Consider the following 19,325-nt stretch of genomic DNA (forward strand, 5'->3'; position numbering starts at 1 on the left):
TCGCATTACATGCCCTGAACAAGCCAATTTCGTGCCCATGATTTCGACTAGGATGTCATTAACCCCCATTTGTTCGCTCACCCACTCTGCCTGGTTTCGGTCTCTTAACGTTAAACCTATCATTTTTCTTTCCACAGCTCGCCGATTTGTGCTTAACTTAAGCTGAACCCATTTCGTTAGCCTGCACGCTTCTGCCCCGTAGGTGAGTACCGGTATGATACAGCTGTTGCACATTCTTCTCTCGAGGGATATTGGTATTGGGACTCAGCTCCCCCCCCCCCCCCCCCTTGTGGTTTGCTGCCCCGCGCTGCACCCTCCCACGGCTTCGCCTCAGGAGGACCGCGCCACGTAACTTTCCCTGATTAGTTACCTTAACTAACTACCTTAACTAACGGCTGCCGTCCGGCTGCTGCTCGGGACCTCCGCTCCGAAGACGTTGCGCGCCCCAAGTTATGACTGACTGTTTTGCTATGCGATCTCATATATTTTGTCTCAGTTTGTAAGTTTAACTAATTATTCGAATCTATCTTTAATCAATCAAGTTGATCAATGCATCTCGTCGACCCACCTGCCGGTCCCCTTCTTCAAAGCGGCGGAGCTCTCGTCCCGGCACGGAAGCACGCTTCGTTAGACAAGGAACAAAAATGTCCAGAGACGTAAAAATGTGTAAGCGCCGAAAGATCTACGTCATCAGCCACGTTATTCCCCACCCTACAATTAAAACTGGCACGCGCTGCTTGCGGAAACCTCGTGACCACCAGGGCTTTCTTTCGAGTCGAAATAGACGCGATTGTGACAGTACTGAAGCATCCGCCCTGATTAAACGGACGTTCAAATTATGTGAGTTGGAATTTACGATTCATGGCACTCTTTGTGAAAAAGGAAAACAAAAGGAAAAACAAGGAAATACTACGTAGTGTTCGCGCAGAATTGCAGAAGGTTTGGCTTGGGAAAAATAAGTCTATTGCAGCAGGCTAGACCATTCTGGTCCTGCGGGCCTCTCCGTAGATAGCCAAGGAATACGGACTCTCGAGCTAGTTGGCATCGCACCTTTAGAAACCAACGTCACAAAGAGGCGAAGGACAACATAAGAGCTTGTCGTGTGTGTCCCTTCCTTCGCATGTTGTTTTCCAAAGATTGTCAGGTATTGGCGCACCACTCCAGTATAGGTGACGCAGCCAACAAGGATGGCGCTGAAACGAAGGATCGCTGCATGTTGACGAGGACCTTTATTTGCTGCTACCCTTAAATAATTCCTCTGCTCAAAGAATCAGAATAATTATTTTGAAAAAAGCAGGAGGCACACAATTTTCCCGGAAATAAAATGGAAAGTATTGTTCTGGAATTGCAAAAGAATCCAGCAGAACACAGCAGTAGCACTAAGACTGCAGTGGGCCATGTAAATCGAACCAGAAAAAAGCGGCCGCACATTGGCCGCTGCGCTCACCAGCACAGACGAAATAGTTGGAGGGTGCTGTGAGCACCAGCTTGTCCTTCATGCTGTTTGGCTCGGAGCAGCGCGCGATGCCCGGCTCGATATAGTCCTTCTTGATCCAGTCTGAGAGCCACCGAAGGTTGCAGTCGCAGTAGAGCGGATTTGCGCCAAGGGCTCTGTGCGAACGGGGAGTGATTAAGAACTCGTTGCTATGTCGTTATGCTGTACCACAAATTGTCACGAAGGAAAGTGCTCTTGAAATACATGTCACATAAACCCTTGCGCGATTTTTTCTCTATTTTATTTGAACCAGGCATACACTTGCTTTTCCTGCGCGAAAAATGCAGTACTATTTTCTTCACATCTATACAGGATGTCACAAGTCAATGTTGCATGCATAAAGAGAGTACTTACAAAAGGAATTAAACAACATTTTGGCAGAATCGTGCCGCCGACGAAATTCATAACAGCACCCAATTGTACATTCCCTTCGCGTGTAATCAGTGCTCCATAAAAAAAAACACTTATTACACTTTAAGCGATTTTTCGTCCTTTCGAGAGCAACGATGACTGTTAGTGCCCGGAAACGAAGCTTCGCAAGCGAAAAGACTTACTGCAGGACGAGGCATCCTTGTGAAGACTTCAAGGACTACACATTAAGCAAGGGAGAGGAGCAGAGGGATTAACATGAACATTTTCAGCGCCCGCTGTCATGCTCTCGTCCGCCGTAAGTCACCAAATTTCACATCCGCTGCATATTAAATTTCTAACAAAGAATGTACTGTACTTGCGCAAGGAACACAGGACACAACAAAGTAACACATATGTAACAGACTGACGCGTGAGTCACAATGCACAGAATCAAAAGCGCTTTATTCCAAGAACACGACTGCTTAAATAGCTGCGGCGGTGGCCCGTTATCAGCACAACCGGTGATAGCAACACAGGCACAGAACTGGCGCATGCTCTCTTGTGGCACACCTACGTCACAGTGCGTGACTGCACAATCTACCACATCCCTTCCCCCTTAGTCATCGATGCCGTAACGTCGCACTGGGTTACGTTGGCGAGTGGAACGCCGGAGCGGCTGAGACGTCTCGGGCTCCGGAGGTCCCAGTGCGCGGCTTGACATAGACGGCAGAGCGAACGAGGGACAGGTTTGCTGGTCTGTTGTCCGGGGATCAGAGCACCATGCTCCGCGAACGTGGTTGCGGTGGCGTCGGTGCACAGCTCCGTCTGCCGTACTCAGCTCGTACATGACGTGGCCTATCGGTCGCGACACGCGTGCAAACAACCACTTGGGCCCTGGCCGGAAGTTCCGCGCGTACACGGCGTCACCAGACTGGAAACCTCGTGGTGGCGGCTGCCGAAGGCAGCTTGCGTCACTCTCATCCGGGCGAAGGCTGGATAGGGCGGTCCTGAACTTCCGGCCCAGCATGACTTCGGCTGGAGATTTCCCGGTCTCGGCGTGCGGCGTAGAGTGCTGTTTGAATAGAAATCGTGCAACCTTGCATAATACGGTGCCCTGTCTCTGTTTCCGTAACGCACACTTCAGTTCTCGGACCATCCGCTCCGCCCTTCCGTTGCTCGCCGGGTGGTACGGCGCCGCATACATATAGCGTATACCATTCAGTTTCAGGAAAGCCTGAGTTTCTCTGCTTGCAAAAGCGGTGCCATTATCCGACACAACCAAGTCGGGCAAACCATGTGTTGCAAACATTTTGCGAAACTTTTCAATTACTGCAGATGACTGGAGAGACGGCATCACTTCAATTTCGGCCCAGTTTGACAGGGCGTCTACGACCACCAAAAAAAACACGCCCTGGACGGGTCCTGCGAAATCCACGTGTATTCTACTCCACGGTCGTTCAGGCTTAGTCCAGAAATGCGTTGGTGTCCTTGGTTCACTCTGCCTGTTTTCCTGGCATGGCGTGCAGTGCCTCACAAACTCGACGATCTTTTCGTCCATCTTCGGCCACCACACGTACGACCTAGCGATTGCCTTCATGGCCGTCACTCCTGGATGGTTAGCATGCATAAGGCTTAGAACTTGCTTCTGCAGTGCCTCTGGAATAACTACGCGGCTCCCCCAGAGTACACAGTCACGATGTACGGACAACTCGTTTTGTCTTACCCAATATGCAGAATACTTCAGGGCTACCCGTTCTCGCGGCCAGCCCTCCAGGATCCATTGCTTCACCTGGTACAGCAGGGGATCACCCCTGGTGAAAGCTGCCACTTCCATTGCGCTCACTGGAGGGTACTCCACAGCTTCCAGAAGGAGTATGTCGCCTGGCGCCTCGGTCTCTTGGCGGGTTAAGGGGCCCGGTAACCTGCTTAGGCAGTCGGCGTTTCCATGGTCCTTGGTTTTCCTGTACTCGATGACGTAATCGTATGCCGACAGCATTAGCGTCCACCGTAACATGCGGGGAGAAATAACCGCCGGAATTTGCTTCTGCCTCTGGAAAATTCCTAGCAAGGGTTTGTGATCCGTGATAATGAGGAAATCTCGCCCACAAAGGTATTGGTGAAAATGTCGAACCCCAAAAATCACGGCAAGGGCCTCACGGTCAATCTGAGCATAATTGCGCTCCGCCCTAGATAGCGTTCTGGACGCATACGCCACAGGCTGCTCATTTCCTTTGCTGTCGCGATGAGCCAAAACGGCTCCTACACCCACAGATGATGCGTCGCATGACAACACTAACGGGACATCCGTCTTAAAATGCACCAGCAATGAGTTAGACGTTAGCAACTTCTTCAGGTTCTCAAACGCTTCCATATGCTCTGCACCCCAGTTCCATGCTACGTGGCTATCCAACAAACGATACAGCTTTTCCGCTACTTCGGTTCTTCCCTTCAAGAACCTATTATAGAAATTTATCATACCCAAAAAGGCTTGCAGTTCCTTTTTGTTCTTGGGTGCAGGAGCTTGGTGGATGGCCTCGACCTTGACCTTGGAGGGGTAGATGCCCTTTGCGTCAATCCGATGCCCTAGAAACTCAAGACTCTCCTTGAAAAATTCGCACTTTTCCGCTTGAACTCTGAGACCCGATTTGGCCAAGCGGCTGAGGACTTCAGCCAACATCCTTTCATGCTCCTCAATCGACTCGCTGGCAATCAGGATGTCGTCTAGGTATGTCGCTACGTGCGGCATTCCAGCCAACACGGTGTCCATGGTTCTTTGAAAAACACCAGGAGCAACGGACACGCCGAACGGCAGACGACAAACCTTGTATAGCCCCTGCACGGTGTTAATCGTGAGCAACTCTGCCGTTTCTTCATCTACCAACAGTTGCTGATAGGCCTGCGTCAGATCCAGCTTGGAAAAAACACGCCCCCTTCCTAACCTCGCAAAAAGTTCTTTGCTTGTCGGAAGTGGGTACACATTGCTTTTGACGGCCTGGTTCACAGTGCTTCGATAATCCCCGCATATTCTGAGGGAGCCGTTTTTTTTCCGCACCACGACGATTGGCGTTGCCCAGTCGGAATACTGAGTGGGTTGTAGAATTCCCAGCTCCACCAAGCGGTTAAGCTCTGCCACGACTTCCTCCCTCATCGCAAACGGAATGCTACGACATTTCAGGAACCTGGCTTGGCGCCCTCCTTGAGTTCGATGTGGATGCGGGGTAGGGCAGCCCCTGGAAACGTGTCACTGAACACCTCTGGAAACCTTTCCAAAATGCCTTCTGCTCTGGCGTGGACGCTGTAAAGGCCAGCTATGCTGATTTCCAGTGGCTGGAACCAATCCCGGCCTAGAAGAGTGTTTCCCTCTTTTTTCACTACAAGTAGTGGCAACTTAAATTCTCTGCCTTTGAACTTCACGGGCACGGACGCTTTTCCCAGCACGTCGAGACCTTCCCTCGTCCAGGTAACGAGTTGCGTGTTGCAATCTTCCAGCTTGATCTGTTTCGCCACTTGCAGCTTTTGAAATTTGTTCACACTAATAATAGACCTGGCAGCTCCAGAATCTACTTCCATAGGCACGCTTTCCTTCCCAATCTCTACAGCGATGACGTACTTTGGCGTCCCACTTTTTACTTGGCTGATACTGAACGACTCGTCGTACTCGCTCTTCACAGCATGTTCCATATCATCCAGCTGCATTTCCACTTCTGCTTGCTTTTTTCGGCATGCTTTTGATAAGTGTCCCTTTCCACCGCAGCTGAAGCACACAGAATCTTTGTATCTGCACCGCCATCCTGAATGGGCTGCCAAACAGCGAAAACAACGCCGCTGTCTTTCTGGTTTCTTCATGCTCGCCACCCTTCCTACTTCCGCCGTCAACTCCTGCTGGAACTCGGGTTCTTGTGCATTGCTCCTCATTGCTTTTTGCTGCTTGGCAGTCGTTTCCGCCGTTACTGCTAACTCGTATGCCGTCTCAAACGTCAGATCCTTTTCCGCCAACAAACGCTGTTGAACCACACTGTCCGAAATTCCAAAAACCAGACGGTCACGCAACATTTCCTCTAACGGAATTTTTGTACCGCCAAATCCGCAGTTCTCGGATAACTTGCGCAAAGCAGTGACATAGTCAGCCACGCCCTCTCCGTCTTGTTGGTCGCGCTTCGAAAAGACGTACCTCGAGTATAGTTCAGATGGCTTCGGGTTGATATGCTTCTTCACTGCGTCGACGATGACTTGATAGCCCACGTTGGGTGGCCGCGAAGGCTTGACGAGGGTTGCTATGAGGGAGTACGTCTCTGGCCCACAGCAACTGAGCAACACAGCTCGTTTGTCGTCATCCGTTGTGAGCTTGTTAGCTGCGCACGATAACTCAATGCGCTCGACATAATCTACCCACGATGAATTTTCACTGAGGTCGAACTCTCGAATGCGACTGCCGAAAGCCATGTCGCCGACCAACAGGCCCTTGCACGGGTTCGACCGTGCCTCGTCGCCACTGTAACAGACTGACGCGTGAGTCACAATGCACAGAATCAAAAGCGCTTTATTCCAAGAACACGACTGCTTAAATAGCTGCGGCGGTGGCCCGTTATCAGCACAACCGGTGATAGCAACACAGGCACAGAACTGGCGCATGCTCTCTTGTGGCACACCTACGTCACAGTGCGTGACTGCACAATCTACCACAACATACGACAAGTACATGCGCTCTGTACTTGTCGTATGTGTTACTTTGTAGTGTCCTGTGTTCCTTGCGCAAGTACAGTACATTCTTTGTTAGAAATGAACCAACTCGCCCAGACAAGAGTGTTAATTCAACATATTAAATTGTGACCTTTTGAAATCGAAGTCGGCGAGAGTATGCAGCAAATATATAATGATGATGAAAAGTTCATGAAAAACAGCCCCACCGATATCTGTGCGCAGGCGAAGACTGCTACTTCAAGAGAAACATTGGAGCGATAGGCGGATGAGAATGCAACAGTATGTACACAACGCTTTTCGAAACATGTATGAGAGTGAGTGGTGGGCAAAAAAGTACATGCCATTTCATTCCGTTTCGTTGGTTCGGTGCTCTAAAGTGACAGGCGAGTACAGTAATTCTACCACTGTGCTCGCCGAAAACCACCACATACCAGAGGCAAGGAAAGAAGATTACAGTGACGAAAGGCGGAGAGTGAAGTCTGGCGCGGTCACGGCACCCCCGCCTGCGAGCACTGTGCGTCAATCTCATTCTTGCTCGTTTTAAGGCTTAGCAAAGCTCGCACAATAAGCATATGACCGCGGCACATTGCGTGAACGATAGCGACGCGTGCTATAAATCGTGACTAGGCCACTACCACATTCGTATATAACACGCGGATTAGGAAGGCGGATGAAGTGGTCTAGTGGATGGCTCCCAGCTTAAGAGACAGCCGCCAGCATGCGATCCTTCTTTCAGCTGTTGCTCTCAAGATGAACGGCTGCATGCCCACGTTGCTCCCTCCAGACGAACAGTCAGCCTCCCTCTGCGTCTCGACAAGGACTAACGGTTCGCTTCCAAAAGGACGAAAAAAGGCTTAGAGTCTACTACAACAACTCTGCTTCTCGATGCAGCGCTCCTTCACCAGTGCGGTGATTGCGCTCAAATGGAGAGAAATATAAAAGAAACAGTCTTGGATAGACTATCTCTTGCCTCCAAGACACCAAAATGCTCCCTTGAGCAAATATATTTTGATGTTGCTAAATATAGCAGCGATGTTACCACCCTGGTAAAGGTACGCAGCATCGAGGCACTGGCACAAGATCGAGCGCAGATTCATCCAAAGCTGCACTCACATGTGCGTGATCGATTGCAGGTCCCGAAAAGTGCCTTCTGGTATCATGGACACGTCGTTACCATGCAGCGACCTGTGAAGACCGGCGGCACACATTTGTTACTTTCAATCCGCGGCGAAAAATATGTGGGTATGCGCGGACGCTCAAGCTGAAAACTGGGGACAAATCTCAGCTTGGAAAATAAACTATGCTTACCCGAAGGGTATGACCAGCAGTAGATGGTTCGCAAACTGATTAGTGCAATGCATGGTGGTATGTGTGCTATGAAAAACGCTTGGGGAGCCCGACGCACCAACTTAGTTGCATCTACGGTTTCGTCGCTTGCTGGTTTACCACTGCAGCCGTCGCTACGACATAAGCGTGCACTTGGTTTCATACACCTATGAAAAGTACACAAGTAGTTCCTAGGAAAAAATAAAGGGAGGCATGTTGCTCCCCGCTCTAGGACACGAGAAAGTGGCAGCGTGTCGTCAGCAATAAGAGCTCATGACATCACGCAGTAAGGAACGCACTAATTTTGAATAACGGAAGCCCAAAGCTTTCTGATCACGTCAGCGGAGGTGCGCTTCTTGAGCCGCCTCTTGGGAATGCCTGTTCCTCTCTTCCTTCGCCCGCTGCACTGTCCACGACAACGAGGACGCCAGCGTTACAGCCTTCGCATCTCTGCATCCGGTGCGCAGTAAAGCCAAGCTCTATTCGATGCTATGCTTTCTTTTTGGACGATCCAATCGCAGTAGACAAAGCGGAATCGGTTCTCGAAATAACTCCGCGTGTCTGCCACCTGCATGTCGGCCACTGGACTGCGTACTGTGTACAAAAGAAAAGGAGTGCGCCCGCTCCATTTTTCCAGCTGCAATAAAAGGCACTCACAGAATCCGCAGGGACTTGAGGCCGGAGAAGCTGTCAACTTGAATGCACTGCAGTTTGTTGTAACTCAGTATCCTGGAGGAAAATCAAGCCCCGTTAAAGCAGTGTCTCTCCAAGCAAGAGAGGAAGAGAGAAGGAACTAAGCGAGGACTTACAGCGTCGAAAGCTTGGAGAGGTTCGAGAAAATGTTGTTGGGCAATATGGATATCTGGTTGTTGCTGAGGTCTCTGAAAAGAACACATAAATTGTAAACCCATGAATGTCAACAACGTTATCCAGCTGTGCTTGGTACAGAGAAAAATTGACGCAGGTTCGTTGCAGTTCTGCCGAACCTTAATGCAGAGCGGAAGCTGTTTTTCTGCGCTTCTTTGCACATTGCTTTCAGCAATTCTGTACGTATATATATATATATATATATATATATATATATATATATATATATATATATATATATATATATATATATATATATATATATGTGTGTGTGTGTGTGTGTGTGTGTTTTATCTCTGTTTGTTTATTTTTGTTTATATTATTTTATTGTTTTCAATTTATTATTTCTATTTTGCGCTCCCTTGCCTCCCAAGGTGGTTTTGCATACCGACACCACCTTGAAGAACAGGAGTAGTAAAGCTTTCGCTCTAAACGGCTTCCATAACAGCACCAATGACCGGCTCGCTCCTCTGACATGGGCGGCAGAGGCAAAATAGATTTTGGAACAGCTCTTGGACCACAAAAATATATGCTCTGCAGCAGCAGAAATATTGCCATTTTGAGGTGGTAATATTAGCATTTTGGAACAACTTACGAGCACGAACGCATTAAAAATTTCTTAAAACGAATGCGCTGGTCTTGAATTACCGGTGTGGTGAAAAGTTTGCACTCGGCACAATCGACTCAAATAGGTACCGTGTCTGTCCTCACATATTTCGAAAGGTATCTATGCCGAAGTTCGCATATAAGAATATCAGGCCCTTGAAAGTACGAGAAACGCCCCGTTAGCTAGAGGCTGTAGGTGTAGTACCATATGTACCGTATAAACGGGTATTAGAGCCGCACCCGTGAATGGGGCGCACACCGCTTTCCCGAAGGAAATATAATATCCAGGTAAGGGTCCGCACCCCAACTTTCCACGAACCAGGCGGGAAGAGCCTTCGAAATGCAAGCGCCGTGGCCTCCGCGATTAACTCCGGCTGCGAGCAACGGTGCGCTTGACCCTGGAGGTGACGTATGCGGACAGGAGCGTTCAGGTAACGACCACGGATGGCGCCCGAGGCCGCGGCTCATCATCATCGTGAACCTTTTCCTCCTCCGCGAGCTCCCGCTTCCATATCGGCATCAGTACCACCAGCTTCAGCTTTCTGTGCCTGCCTTTCACCGTAGTTGTGGCTTTCGCGTGCTGCCGCCGCTCATTGCAGTTTTAGCACCATGGGCAAGCACCTTAATAGCTACACGGCTGAAAGGTTGCTGTCCAACACGGCAAGCGTGCGGCAAGGGAAGAGTTGAAATCAGACTAGTAGTAACACAAATACAATTTGTAGAATATCAGAACTTGGTTTAGTGAAAAAGTTCAACATGAAAATTCAATTCCGAGCGGTAAGCTAGGCTCGACGCCGCTGGCTTTGGAATGCCGCGGGACGTAAACTGCAGCGCAGCATGCGGGGCGATTTTGTTTTTTGTCATCCGCTTTTTTCTTGACCCCTGTTGTTTTAACTGTATGAGCTGCAAGCAACCGACCGCAGTTTTGCCCATCCTCCCAAGAGCCGTGATGAAAAATGATTCAGGCGCTTGTTCGCTCTATAGGCCGACCGGGCCTCCTTTTTCGGTTAATCTGTGGGATGCGCCAGGAAGCACCGACATAAACGGGCACGCTGCGCCATCTGCTGCACGGGGATGACCGTCTTTTGTTTCGTGTACGTCACCAAGTGGTGCAGCGTGCAAGAAGTGAGGTATTAAGAAACAATTTAGGAAAGCACACAGCAATCCCCGAACAGGAACGTCAGCAGATAAATGCAGCTTACATCCGAGTGACATCCTTCAGCAGGTTGAGCTCCTTGGGTATCTCCGTTAAGTCGTTCACGTCGAGGTACCTGGTCGTGCATAGGCATTTGTGAGTAACTGATCAGTGCTTGTGGAACAAGCACTGCTTTTAAAGCATGCAGATCAAGTACACCGGACAAGTTCTAATTCTGGCAGGCACCTACGCTTTGCTTATGCCGCACATTTCTCCCACAGGCAGTGCAACAAATCACAGCCTGTCTCTTAATTTTAGATAGCTGACACATACAGAAGCAACACATGTGGACGCAAACGACTTTAAGGAAAGATACTGACACGGTGCACTCCTCGCCATCACTCTGCGCTGTATTAGAGTGCGTGTCTCCTCGAGACGAGGAAGCTGAAGTAAGCTGAAGTAAGAAGAGCTACTGCGGGGGCTAGTTGATTTAATCGTAATGTTTTGGAAAGCGCTAACAGGCAAGGAACGGACGCACGCACACACACACACACGCACACACACGACGAAGCGCTACTAACAACTGTTTCTTTTTCGGAAAAGACATGAGTATAAAACACACCACAACGTCATATCAAATATATCAAATTAAATATAGCATATATCAAATAACTAATCTATCAGTGCATCTTCGGTCATTTTAGGACCAACCGAATTTAATTGTCCGAAAGAACGAAATTTTAAGCCTTTGTAATATGCACGTGTTGGCTGCCAATGTCTTCTTTTTTCGTGTCTGCTTTCTCTTTTTGTTTTTACGTATGAAGGCACGGTTCTAGAGCTACTGCGCATCTTGTTGCGAATGGTATGGCCTTGTGGTGTGTTTTTATACTCATGTCTCTTCCGAAAAATGAAAACAGTTGTTAGTGGCGCTTCGTCGTGTGCGTGTAAGCTGAAGTAAACACCTGGCCAGCTGACGTTCAGCGTCACCAAGCCCACTGCTCTGTGACATCAGGTGGGGGTTCTGGGTAGGTGGCATTAAAAATCTTGGAATGCTTTGACCTGCGGGACATCCCAATTGCAAGGCATGTCTTTCCTTGTCAGAAGCGTCAGGGGCTTTGCGATTCTGAGCCAAGTCTTTTACAAAGCGCGGATAGTAAGCACCTAAGCCAGGAAATCGTCGGACGGCTTTCTGGTCTTGCGGTCGAGGGAAATAGCTGCTGTTTGCTCTGAACACCCACATGGCTTACGACGTGCCCCAAGAAGTTGAGCTCTGTGTAAGCAAAGTGTTATTTCTCTCTCTTTTTTTAACGTCCGCCCAGGAGATATAATGCCTGCAGGACTGCTTCGAGGCTATAAAGGTTTGGGCAAAGACCAAAACAAACCAAAGGGCATTGCCTTAAACTCATGAAGCCCATCCGGAGTAATAAACGCTGCTTTTTTTGCGATCCCTCTCATCTACCTCGATTTGCCAATATGCAGATTTCAGATCCATCGGTGGGAAATATTTCGTGCAGCAGAGGCCATCTAGAGACTTGTCGATTCATGGGAGGGGGTAGATTCCTTTGTTAGTAACTTTGTTTAGGCGGCGGTAATCCACACAAAACCCCAGTGTGCCGCCTTGTTTCTTCGAGAGAACGACAGGTGCCACCCAAGGACTACGGGAGGGCTGATTAACGACACTAAGCATCTCTTTGACTTGGTGGTTGATAGCGGCGCGTTCAGTGGGAGACACGCGGTAAGGTGGCTGTCGAAGAGGAAGCATGGTATCATCAGTAATAATGCGGTGCTTAGCTAAGTGTGTTCTGCCAACACGCAAAGCAGTTGAGAAGGTAGCCCCATAGCGGTGGAGGACATTTATCTCGCACTTGGCTATAACGCAGTTGGGAAAGCGCGGGGTTAATGTCCAACTGTAAATAGGTGGTAGGCCTTTCCAGTGCGGTCAACACCACCTACAAGCGAATGAGTACAAACTGCGCGAACAAGACGGGACGTAAGGCACACAAAAGGACCGGTCTTACGTCCCACCATGTTCGCGCAGTTTGTACTCATTCCCTTCATTATGAACCGACCAGCCCGCCAGAACGTCCTTCGCCACCTATAAGCACCTCCAGTTCTGGCCCATTTCGACAAAAACACCGAAATGGAGCTTCATACCGAGGCAAGCAACGTAGGCCTGGGCACCGTCCTGGCTCAAATCCAGGCGGGAAAAAACGTGTCATAGGTTACGCTTGTCGTTCTTTGTCTAAAGCCCAATCTAACTATTCTGACACCGAGACAGAATGTCTAGCCATTGTGTGGGCGACACAGAAATTCCGGCCCTACCTATATGAAAAACCTTTCAATGTAGTCACTGACCATCATGCCCTGCGCTGGCTCGTGAACATCAAGGACATGTCAGCCTGCCTTGTGAGATGAAGTTCACGACTCCAGACATTCAGCATAACTGTTGCATGGAAGTCTGGCTGTCAGAACTTGGACGCCGTCTGCCTCTCGCGCGCCCCTGTAGATCCCCCCACCGACAACGCCATTCTCTTGAATGCCATCAGCGGAGCGTGCCTCGCTGAGCAGCAATCTTCCACCCTGAGCTTTATCACATCATGGATTTCTAAAAGGTACGCGAACTACTACCCGAGAGCTTCCAAGCGCGCGCTGCCGTCGTTATGGGTTCGCGATAAGAAAAATTTATCGGCATGCAATACGCCTTACCTGATCGTTATATCTCTGAGTCTGCAGGATGAAATCTAAAAATAATCCCACAATGAACCAATTTCTGGACATTTAGCGGTCGCCCATATGCTTGCACAGATACAGGAAAACTATTACTCGCCTCGTCTTGATGCGGATGTTGCGAACTACATCAGAACATCGCGGCTGTCAGCGTTGCAAGGTGCTACCAACAAAACCACCTGCGTTCTTGAAGCCAATAGAACCACCATCGAGGCCATTCTGGCAGATTGACATGGACATACTGGGACCATTCGCACCTCTGTACTCGGGTAGCAAGTGGGTCATCGTTGCTACTTACTCACACAGTACGCGGAAACGCCAGCACTTCGAAACGGCACAGCCCTGGAAGTTACAAAATATTTCGTCCATCAAATTGGTTTGTGTCATGGTGCAGAAGCGATAATCACCGACCGGGGTACCGCATTCACGGCTAAGTTGCTGCAACATCATACCATCCTCGAACAACCAGTTTAACAGAACGGCTGAACAAAACGCTCGCTGACATGCTCTCAATGCATGTCGACGTCGCACATAAAGCATGGGACAAAGCAGCGGGGAGCGCCGGATGATAAGGAGTGGGGTCAGTAGTCACGTTCGCACCACAGCTACAATGTTTGCGAACAAAACATGCGGATAGGCGAAATGCAGTCTAGTAACACACGACATTAATGTGCACAAGCCCAAACAAGGCCGCCAGTACAACACCATGAACCTGGCGCGGTTGACGGCGCTCGGGCCAATTACAAAAAAAAAGGCAACGCTGAACTACCTCGATGTTTCGTTAATTAAGTAAATGACGTTCACAAACTGCGCACGCTCTCTTTCAGAAATGGCGGCGACCCCCAAAGTGTTGGCACACAACACGCAACAGAAGCTTCGTACAGCTCGGCGGTGCTCAGCTGCAGGTGCTTGGGCAGCTGCCGCAGCCGCTGGCGCGAGCAGTGGACTGCATGGCCGACGCAGGTGCAGCCGCGGGGGCACAGATCGTCCGAGCCACACCCCTCGTGCAGGTCTTCCTCTGCAAGGTTATACGGTCATATTCAGGCATCGCAAACGCAGACTGCTCACGTGGCACGTCATTAACTCGAGAAGCAAGTCGTGCATTTTTCATGCTGGCTAGACTGCGCTGCCTTACTACTAAATCCACCGCACATGCGGATTAACTGCATTTCTTACTTTCTCCGCCTTTTTAACAAATATACTTGCTCGAACGAAGAGGGAGACAGAACACTGACGACTCATCACTTCGTAATAAATCAACACAAGGTAAAAACAAAAGGGACGCTGGGACTTTTGTAGAGTTTCAGCGATTTATTGAGAGATTTAAACGACGGGTAAGCGTGCAACCGCTTTCGTTTCGTTGTTTTTTTTTGTTTTCACGGGAAAACTACAGTTTCATCAGTGATTTTACCAAGAAATTTTGTGTATTTTTCAGGCGAACGCTGCCGTTCTCACTGGGGCTCTTTAAAACACCTTTTGATTAGTAACTGTTTATATCATTCATTGTCAATGTGTGGAAACCTGTTTTCCCCTCCATTTCGACGCGGCCGACCATCTCCGTCGGTGTGCGTCGGACAGCACCGGCTGGGCGAGGAGAGAAGTCTCCCTCATGGGAATAAGGGAACGGCGACGGGAGCGCCACCTCGTAGGTTACGCGGAATCCGCCTTTTTCACGACGCGACTGCGCATGCGCCTATCCCCTGGCGGCGGTGTCGCGAAACATATTGCAAGGGTCGCGCGCCACTCGAGACCGGTCGTGGAAGTCTAAACAAACCGGCTTCCTACGCGGGGTGCGTTGCTGCAGCCGTCGGGCGTTCAGTGCGACGCATTTGGCAATGCGTACGACATGTGTTGCATACGGCTGCATTGCCCAATATATAAAGGGAAGCAAACTCGGATTTTTTCGCTTTCCGAACGCTTCCAGGAACCGCCTTCAACGCGAAGCGTGGATAAAAGCCGTTCGCCGGCTCGACGATCGTGGCCGCCATTGGGCACCGTCAAGACTGTGCGGGAATCACTTTGTGACAGGTGCGGACGAGGTACTGTGGTTAAATTCATGTGCAGTTCATCACGAAATGTTTTATTGATGGGCAGGAAGGCCTCGAATGTCACCGCGGCACCCAGGCTTCATTCCGATGCTTTTTGCTTTCTCAAGAAGGCCAAATGAGCAAGTGCTGTGAGCCACTTTCAAAGCGCGGTGGAGCGGACAACGAAGAAGCTACGAGAGCATCCACGCATGATTCTACAATTTTGTCGTAATCTCCTAAGGAAATTTCCTTGTTTATGCCACTACATCTTGGCCAATACCCCCATGTGGGTATGTGCCATGTATTAAGATGCAGAAGAAGCAGAATGTGCGTTATGCGTGTGTTCGCATCATATCCATGATGAAAAGTTGTGCGTGGTTTCGTCGGAATGGCTCAATGTGCGCTTCTCGCGCCCGTCTTTATGGACGCGCATGCTTGTTTAACCTATGCAGCGGTGTGCTGCGGGAAAATAAAGTAAATTGCTAGCACAGCTGCCATGTTGCGAGTACGCTTGTGCTTTTACCGCTCGTGTAGCTATTCGGAAGCGTTTGAGCACAACGATTGCTTGTGAAAACCTGGTTTGGTTTGGTTTAGTGGGGTTTAACATCCCAAAGCGACTCAGGCTATGAGGGATGCCGTAGTGAAGGGCTCCGGAAATTTCGACCACCTGGGGTTCTTTAACGTGCACTGACGTCGCACAGTACACGGGCCTCTAAATTTTGCCTCCATCGAAATTCTGCCGCCGCGGCCGGGATCGAACCCGCGTCTTTCGGGCCAGCACCCGAGCGCCATAACCACTCAGCCACCTAGGCGGGATTGTGAAAACTGTTGTCCCCAGTCGTTTTCTGTGCTACGGCGTGCACGATGCAGTATCCACCTTTCATGGATGGCAGGCATATACAGCGGAAAACGTCATTCTCACTGATCGGGGATATTTCATTGAACATTATGTTCCGAATGTAGCCTTCATCTCTGAAGCGGCGGCCCTTGCTCAGCTGGCGGTCGCATCGCATGCCGCATGATTGGAGATACTGAAGAATTTGCTCTTCGGTGGGCTCAGCAGCCTACCTCGGACTTGCACATAGCCACCAGTCAATCCTAGAAATCCTCCAGGCACCAGGTGCTGCCCAGGACACGCAATCGTTGACAGATTCCTACAAAACGTGCTCCACAGCGGCACTCACTCCGGCCGGGTTGGGCGCACAGTACCCTTCCAATGAGCTTCTAGCGCTGTACGCGAGGTGGCAGCACAGGAACATGAAAAAGGCGGATTCTGCGGGACCGGACAGAGGCTCTCCGGGATCCGGCCAGCGTCACGAGCGGTTGCAGCGGCACGCTCTCGTCACCTTCCGCGGCAGGCGCACGGGGATCCGTTGTGCCTTGGCGCTGGACTTCTGGTTCCAGGCAGCGAAGCGAGCGCAGCAAACGAGCACTCTGGTCGCCTTCCCCAGCAAATGCTAGGGAATGGCTTTGCCCCAAGAATGCGGCGCGCACGGAAAAACCCGGCCGCCATTATTGGCGCATACAAACGTTCGCCGCCGATACCTCCGAAGTGCCGCCCCCGCCCCAGCCGGTAAGTCGGAAGACCTTCTTACGTTGCCTTCTATTTCCGAGGAATGCCTCGTTGATGCTTTGTAGCCAGCTGGCCCGCTCTGTGCATTGATTACAAGTGTAATAAAGAGAATATGAGCGTAAACGCTTTGTCGTCCCCTCCCTTTGTTCCCTCGAGCACGAATCCCTCCGCGGTTGCGAGCGGGAACGCTGCATCCGCGGAGTGGGAGTGCGGGCGGGGCGGAAGGCTGTCCCCCGCCATATTTCCACAACTGTCATCATTTTCGCCGTCTTAATTGCTCTTTTATTACCCTTCTTTATTCTTTCATTGTTCTTTTCCCTTTCAATGTTCTGCGTGTACTACTGTAACAGGCCTATTAGTGGGCACATCGCAATAAATAAATAAATAAATAATGAAACCCATGTTATTTTCCTGACATGTTTGTGGTCAAGAACTGTTTGCCATGCTACGCTTGACATCTCTTGGTATCCAGTCCCTTCCCGTTAACGACCCTCGGTTATCTTACTTTCCCAATACATGCCTTGCCAAAGCCATTTCTTCCTCTTGATTTTGACCAGGACGTCATTAACCAGCGTTTGTTCCTTGACCCCATCTTCCCTCTTCCAGCCTCTTACAGGGGCCCTGCGATATTTTTCACCGCGCCGATTAATCTGCTACCTCAGCTACCTCATCCATATTGCTAATGACATTGCCCTTTGTTTCATAACGCACACATCTGATTTTTTCTATGCCTAGTTTCCTCTTCACCGCTTTTGGCTACTTCCGCTCTTTAGAGCACGCTCGATTCTCTGCATATAGAACTTCATTATGTTAGTTACCTTGCACTTACTGATTAGCTTTGATAGCTCTTTTCTACTTGCGAGGTTAGAGGCCTCCAAGCTTTGGCATTTCTTAATAAAATCTTTCGTCTCCTGAAAGACCTTGCTGGTATGCTGTTTAACCATCCTGCCGCCTATTCCTACCGCACACTCCGTAATGATAGCAGTCAGATTATAATTATTTGCATGAACATTAAGGTAGTCGTTCTTAGTATATCTGTTCTGCAGTGAGATCCTGAATTACTGTACTTTCCCTCTTACCGCTAACTCGTTAATGGGCTTCTGCATTACTAGTTTCTTCCATTCCCTGTTCAAGATTAGGCTAATTCGAGACCTTACCGTCCTGTTTTCACTATAGCACACCTTTCTGAGGACCTCTACACTCTCAACGATGCCAGGGTGAGTACACATTATGAAGCCCATTTCATTTTTATTCGCACTATTGGGGCTCCTCCACGGCCAATTCCCGTTATGCCGTTTGCGGAAGAAGATATTCATGATCCATAACTTATTTTGGTCTGTGAACTCTACTGTTAACGTTTTCCGGCCCAAATTAAAACTGTTCAATATAAAAAAAATTGTTATCGAAAGACTAGAAAATGTAAAAGGAGGATCGCTCAAGAATCCCAGAAAATCAAACTTTCTTCGCTTCTTTATCATTTTTTTGCATGGTTCCAAATGGAATCACTGGGACTTAGTGGCTGCAAAATGCTTAGTAGGGGAATTTCTTTGGAAACTTCATTTAATATCAACTGCTTTGAAAGAGTGCTGTCTTCTATGAAATACAGACATGTGCCAGAGCTCTTACCAGGAAAACGCGAGAATAACCTGACACATACCTTGTACCTCTGTTATTTTTTCATTGTGCGTGGGCAACTGTGCGGGCCCTTGCAAGAGAAATTCTTTAGTTGGTTGAAGACAAGCACTGGTCCTTTTTAGAGGTGGGATGCAAGAGGCAGGGCGACCACGCTCCCAGTATCCAGATTACCAACCTCGTGCTATCATCTTGCTGGACTGAAACTTTGTAATGCGAAAATCTCAAAGATTGGGTTGATGCGGAAGCTTTTCAAGTATTCATACCGTAAAGGTGCTCCCGTCGAGGTAGACGTGGTATTTTTTATTTCTACCTTTTTCAGGAGGATTGCTGTGTCCACGAAACGGATTTTCCTGTGGTGACTTTTTTTTATGCACACCAAGAACTTTGGGCGAGTTGGCTGGCTTTTCAAAGATTGAAAGCTGGATGTCTTTCAACCTTCGGCGTAGTTGCATTACCACTCGGTTCTCTTGTTTTCAATTTGCTGCCATGGGTAGCATTTCTAGAGGTTCAATGCTTTAATGTTATAATTTGTCTTTGTGTTTGTACAATGAATGCTATTAGTTCTCCGTCGGATGAATCAACACCCCAACACGTGTGGAGGGCTGCTCTTGAAACTTATTCCTTTCCATACGAAAAGTGCTTGCGCAGATTGTAGACATATTCTTCGGAGGAAACAAACAATGTTTATTTTTACAAATAGGCTGCGTAACAAGCGGCATTCACACGACAGAAGCAGTCACAGGTAACTCAAATATGACAGCGCTGCTTATTCTTCAACAGGGCCTCCAGATCCCAGTGATTCTGTTTGGAATAATTATTTTGTGCGAAATATTTTAGCGCTTGTAAATGTGTTTCACCGAAGAACTTGTTTCGAAGGAGTAA

The 19,325-nt window shown here is 49.2% G+C and overlaps 2 protein-coding genes across 2 annotated transcripts in view; both read right to left on the reverse strand.

Moving 5' to 3' along the window:
- Positions 1 to 19,325, reverse strand: part of sli (slit guidance ligand) — a 408,240-nt gene that overhangs the window by 96,123 nt on the left and 292,792 nt on the right. Inside the window, exons 23-28 of the mRNA XM_077643187.1 lie at positions 14,091 to 14,226; positions 10,549 to 10,617; positions 8,683 to 8,754; positions 8,531 to 8,602; positions 7,661 to 7,732; positions 1,448 to 1,611 (exon numbers count right to left, since the gene is read on the reverse strand). Coding sequence (XP_077499313.1) covers positions 1,448 to 1,611; positions 7,661 to 7,732; positions 8,531 to 8,602; positions 8,683 to 8,754; positions 10,549 to 10,617; positions 14,091 to 14,226 — 585 coding nt within the window. The remainder of the gene's footprint in view (positions 1 to 1,447; positions 1,612 to 7,660; positions 7,733 to 8,530; positions 8,603 to 8,682; positions 8,755 to 10,548; positions 10,618 to 14,090; positions 14,227 to 19,325) is intronic.
- Positions 2,616 to 6,517, reverse strand: LOC144110322 (uncharacterized). The gene is made up of 2 exons (XM_077643179.1): positions 6,018 to 6,517; positions 2,616 to 2,918 (listed from the first exon to the last, which is right to left on the reverse strand). Exons 1-2 carry the CDS (start codon positions 6,476 to 6,478, stop codon positions 2,702 to 2,704), a joined length of 678 nt encoding a protein of 225 aa, XP_077499305.1. The 5' UTR covers positions 6,479 to 6,517; the 3' UTR covers positions 2,616 to 2,701.

The sequence above is a fragment of the Amblyomma americanum genome, chromosome 1 (genome assembly GCF_052857255.1).
Source record: "Amblyomma americanum isolate KBUSLIRL-KWMA chromosome 1, ASM5285725v1, whole genome shotgun sequence".
Lineage (NCBI taxonomy): Eukaryota > Metazoa > Arthropoda > Arachnida > Ixodida > Ixodidae > Amblyomma > Amblyomma americanum.

Bases quoted from the DNA above. Each gene is read 5' to 3' on its own strand.
- LOC144110322 (XM_077643179.1), bottom strand. From the start codon at position 6,478: ATGCGCCAGTTCTGTGCCTGTGTTGCTATCACCGGTTGTGCTGATAAC. The intron at 2,919-6,017 runs GTACGTCTTTTC...CTATTCAAACAG, and splicing joins CCATCTGAACTATACTCGAG to CACTCTACGCCGCACGCCGA.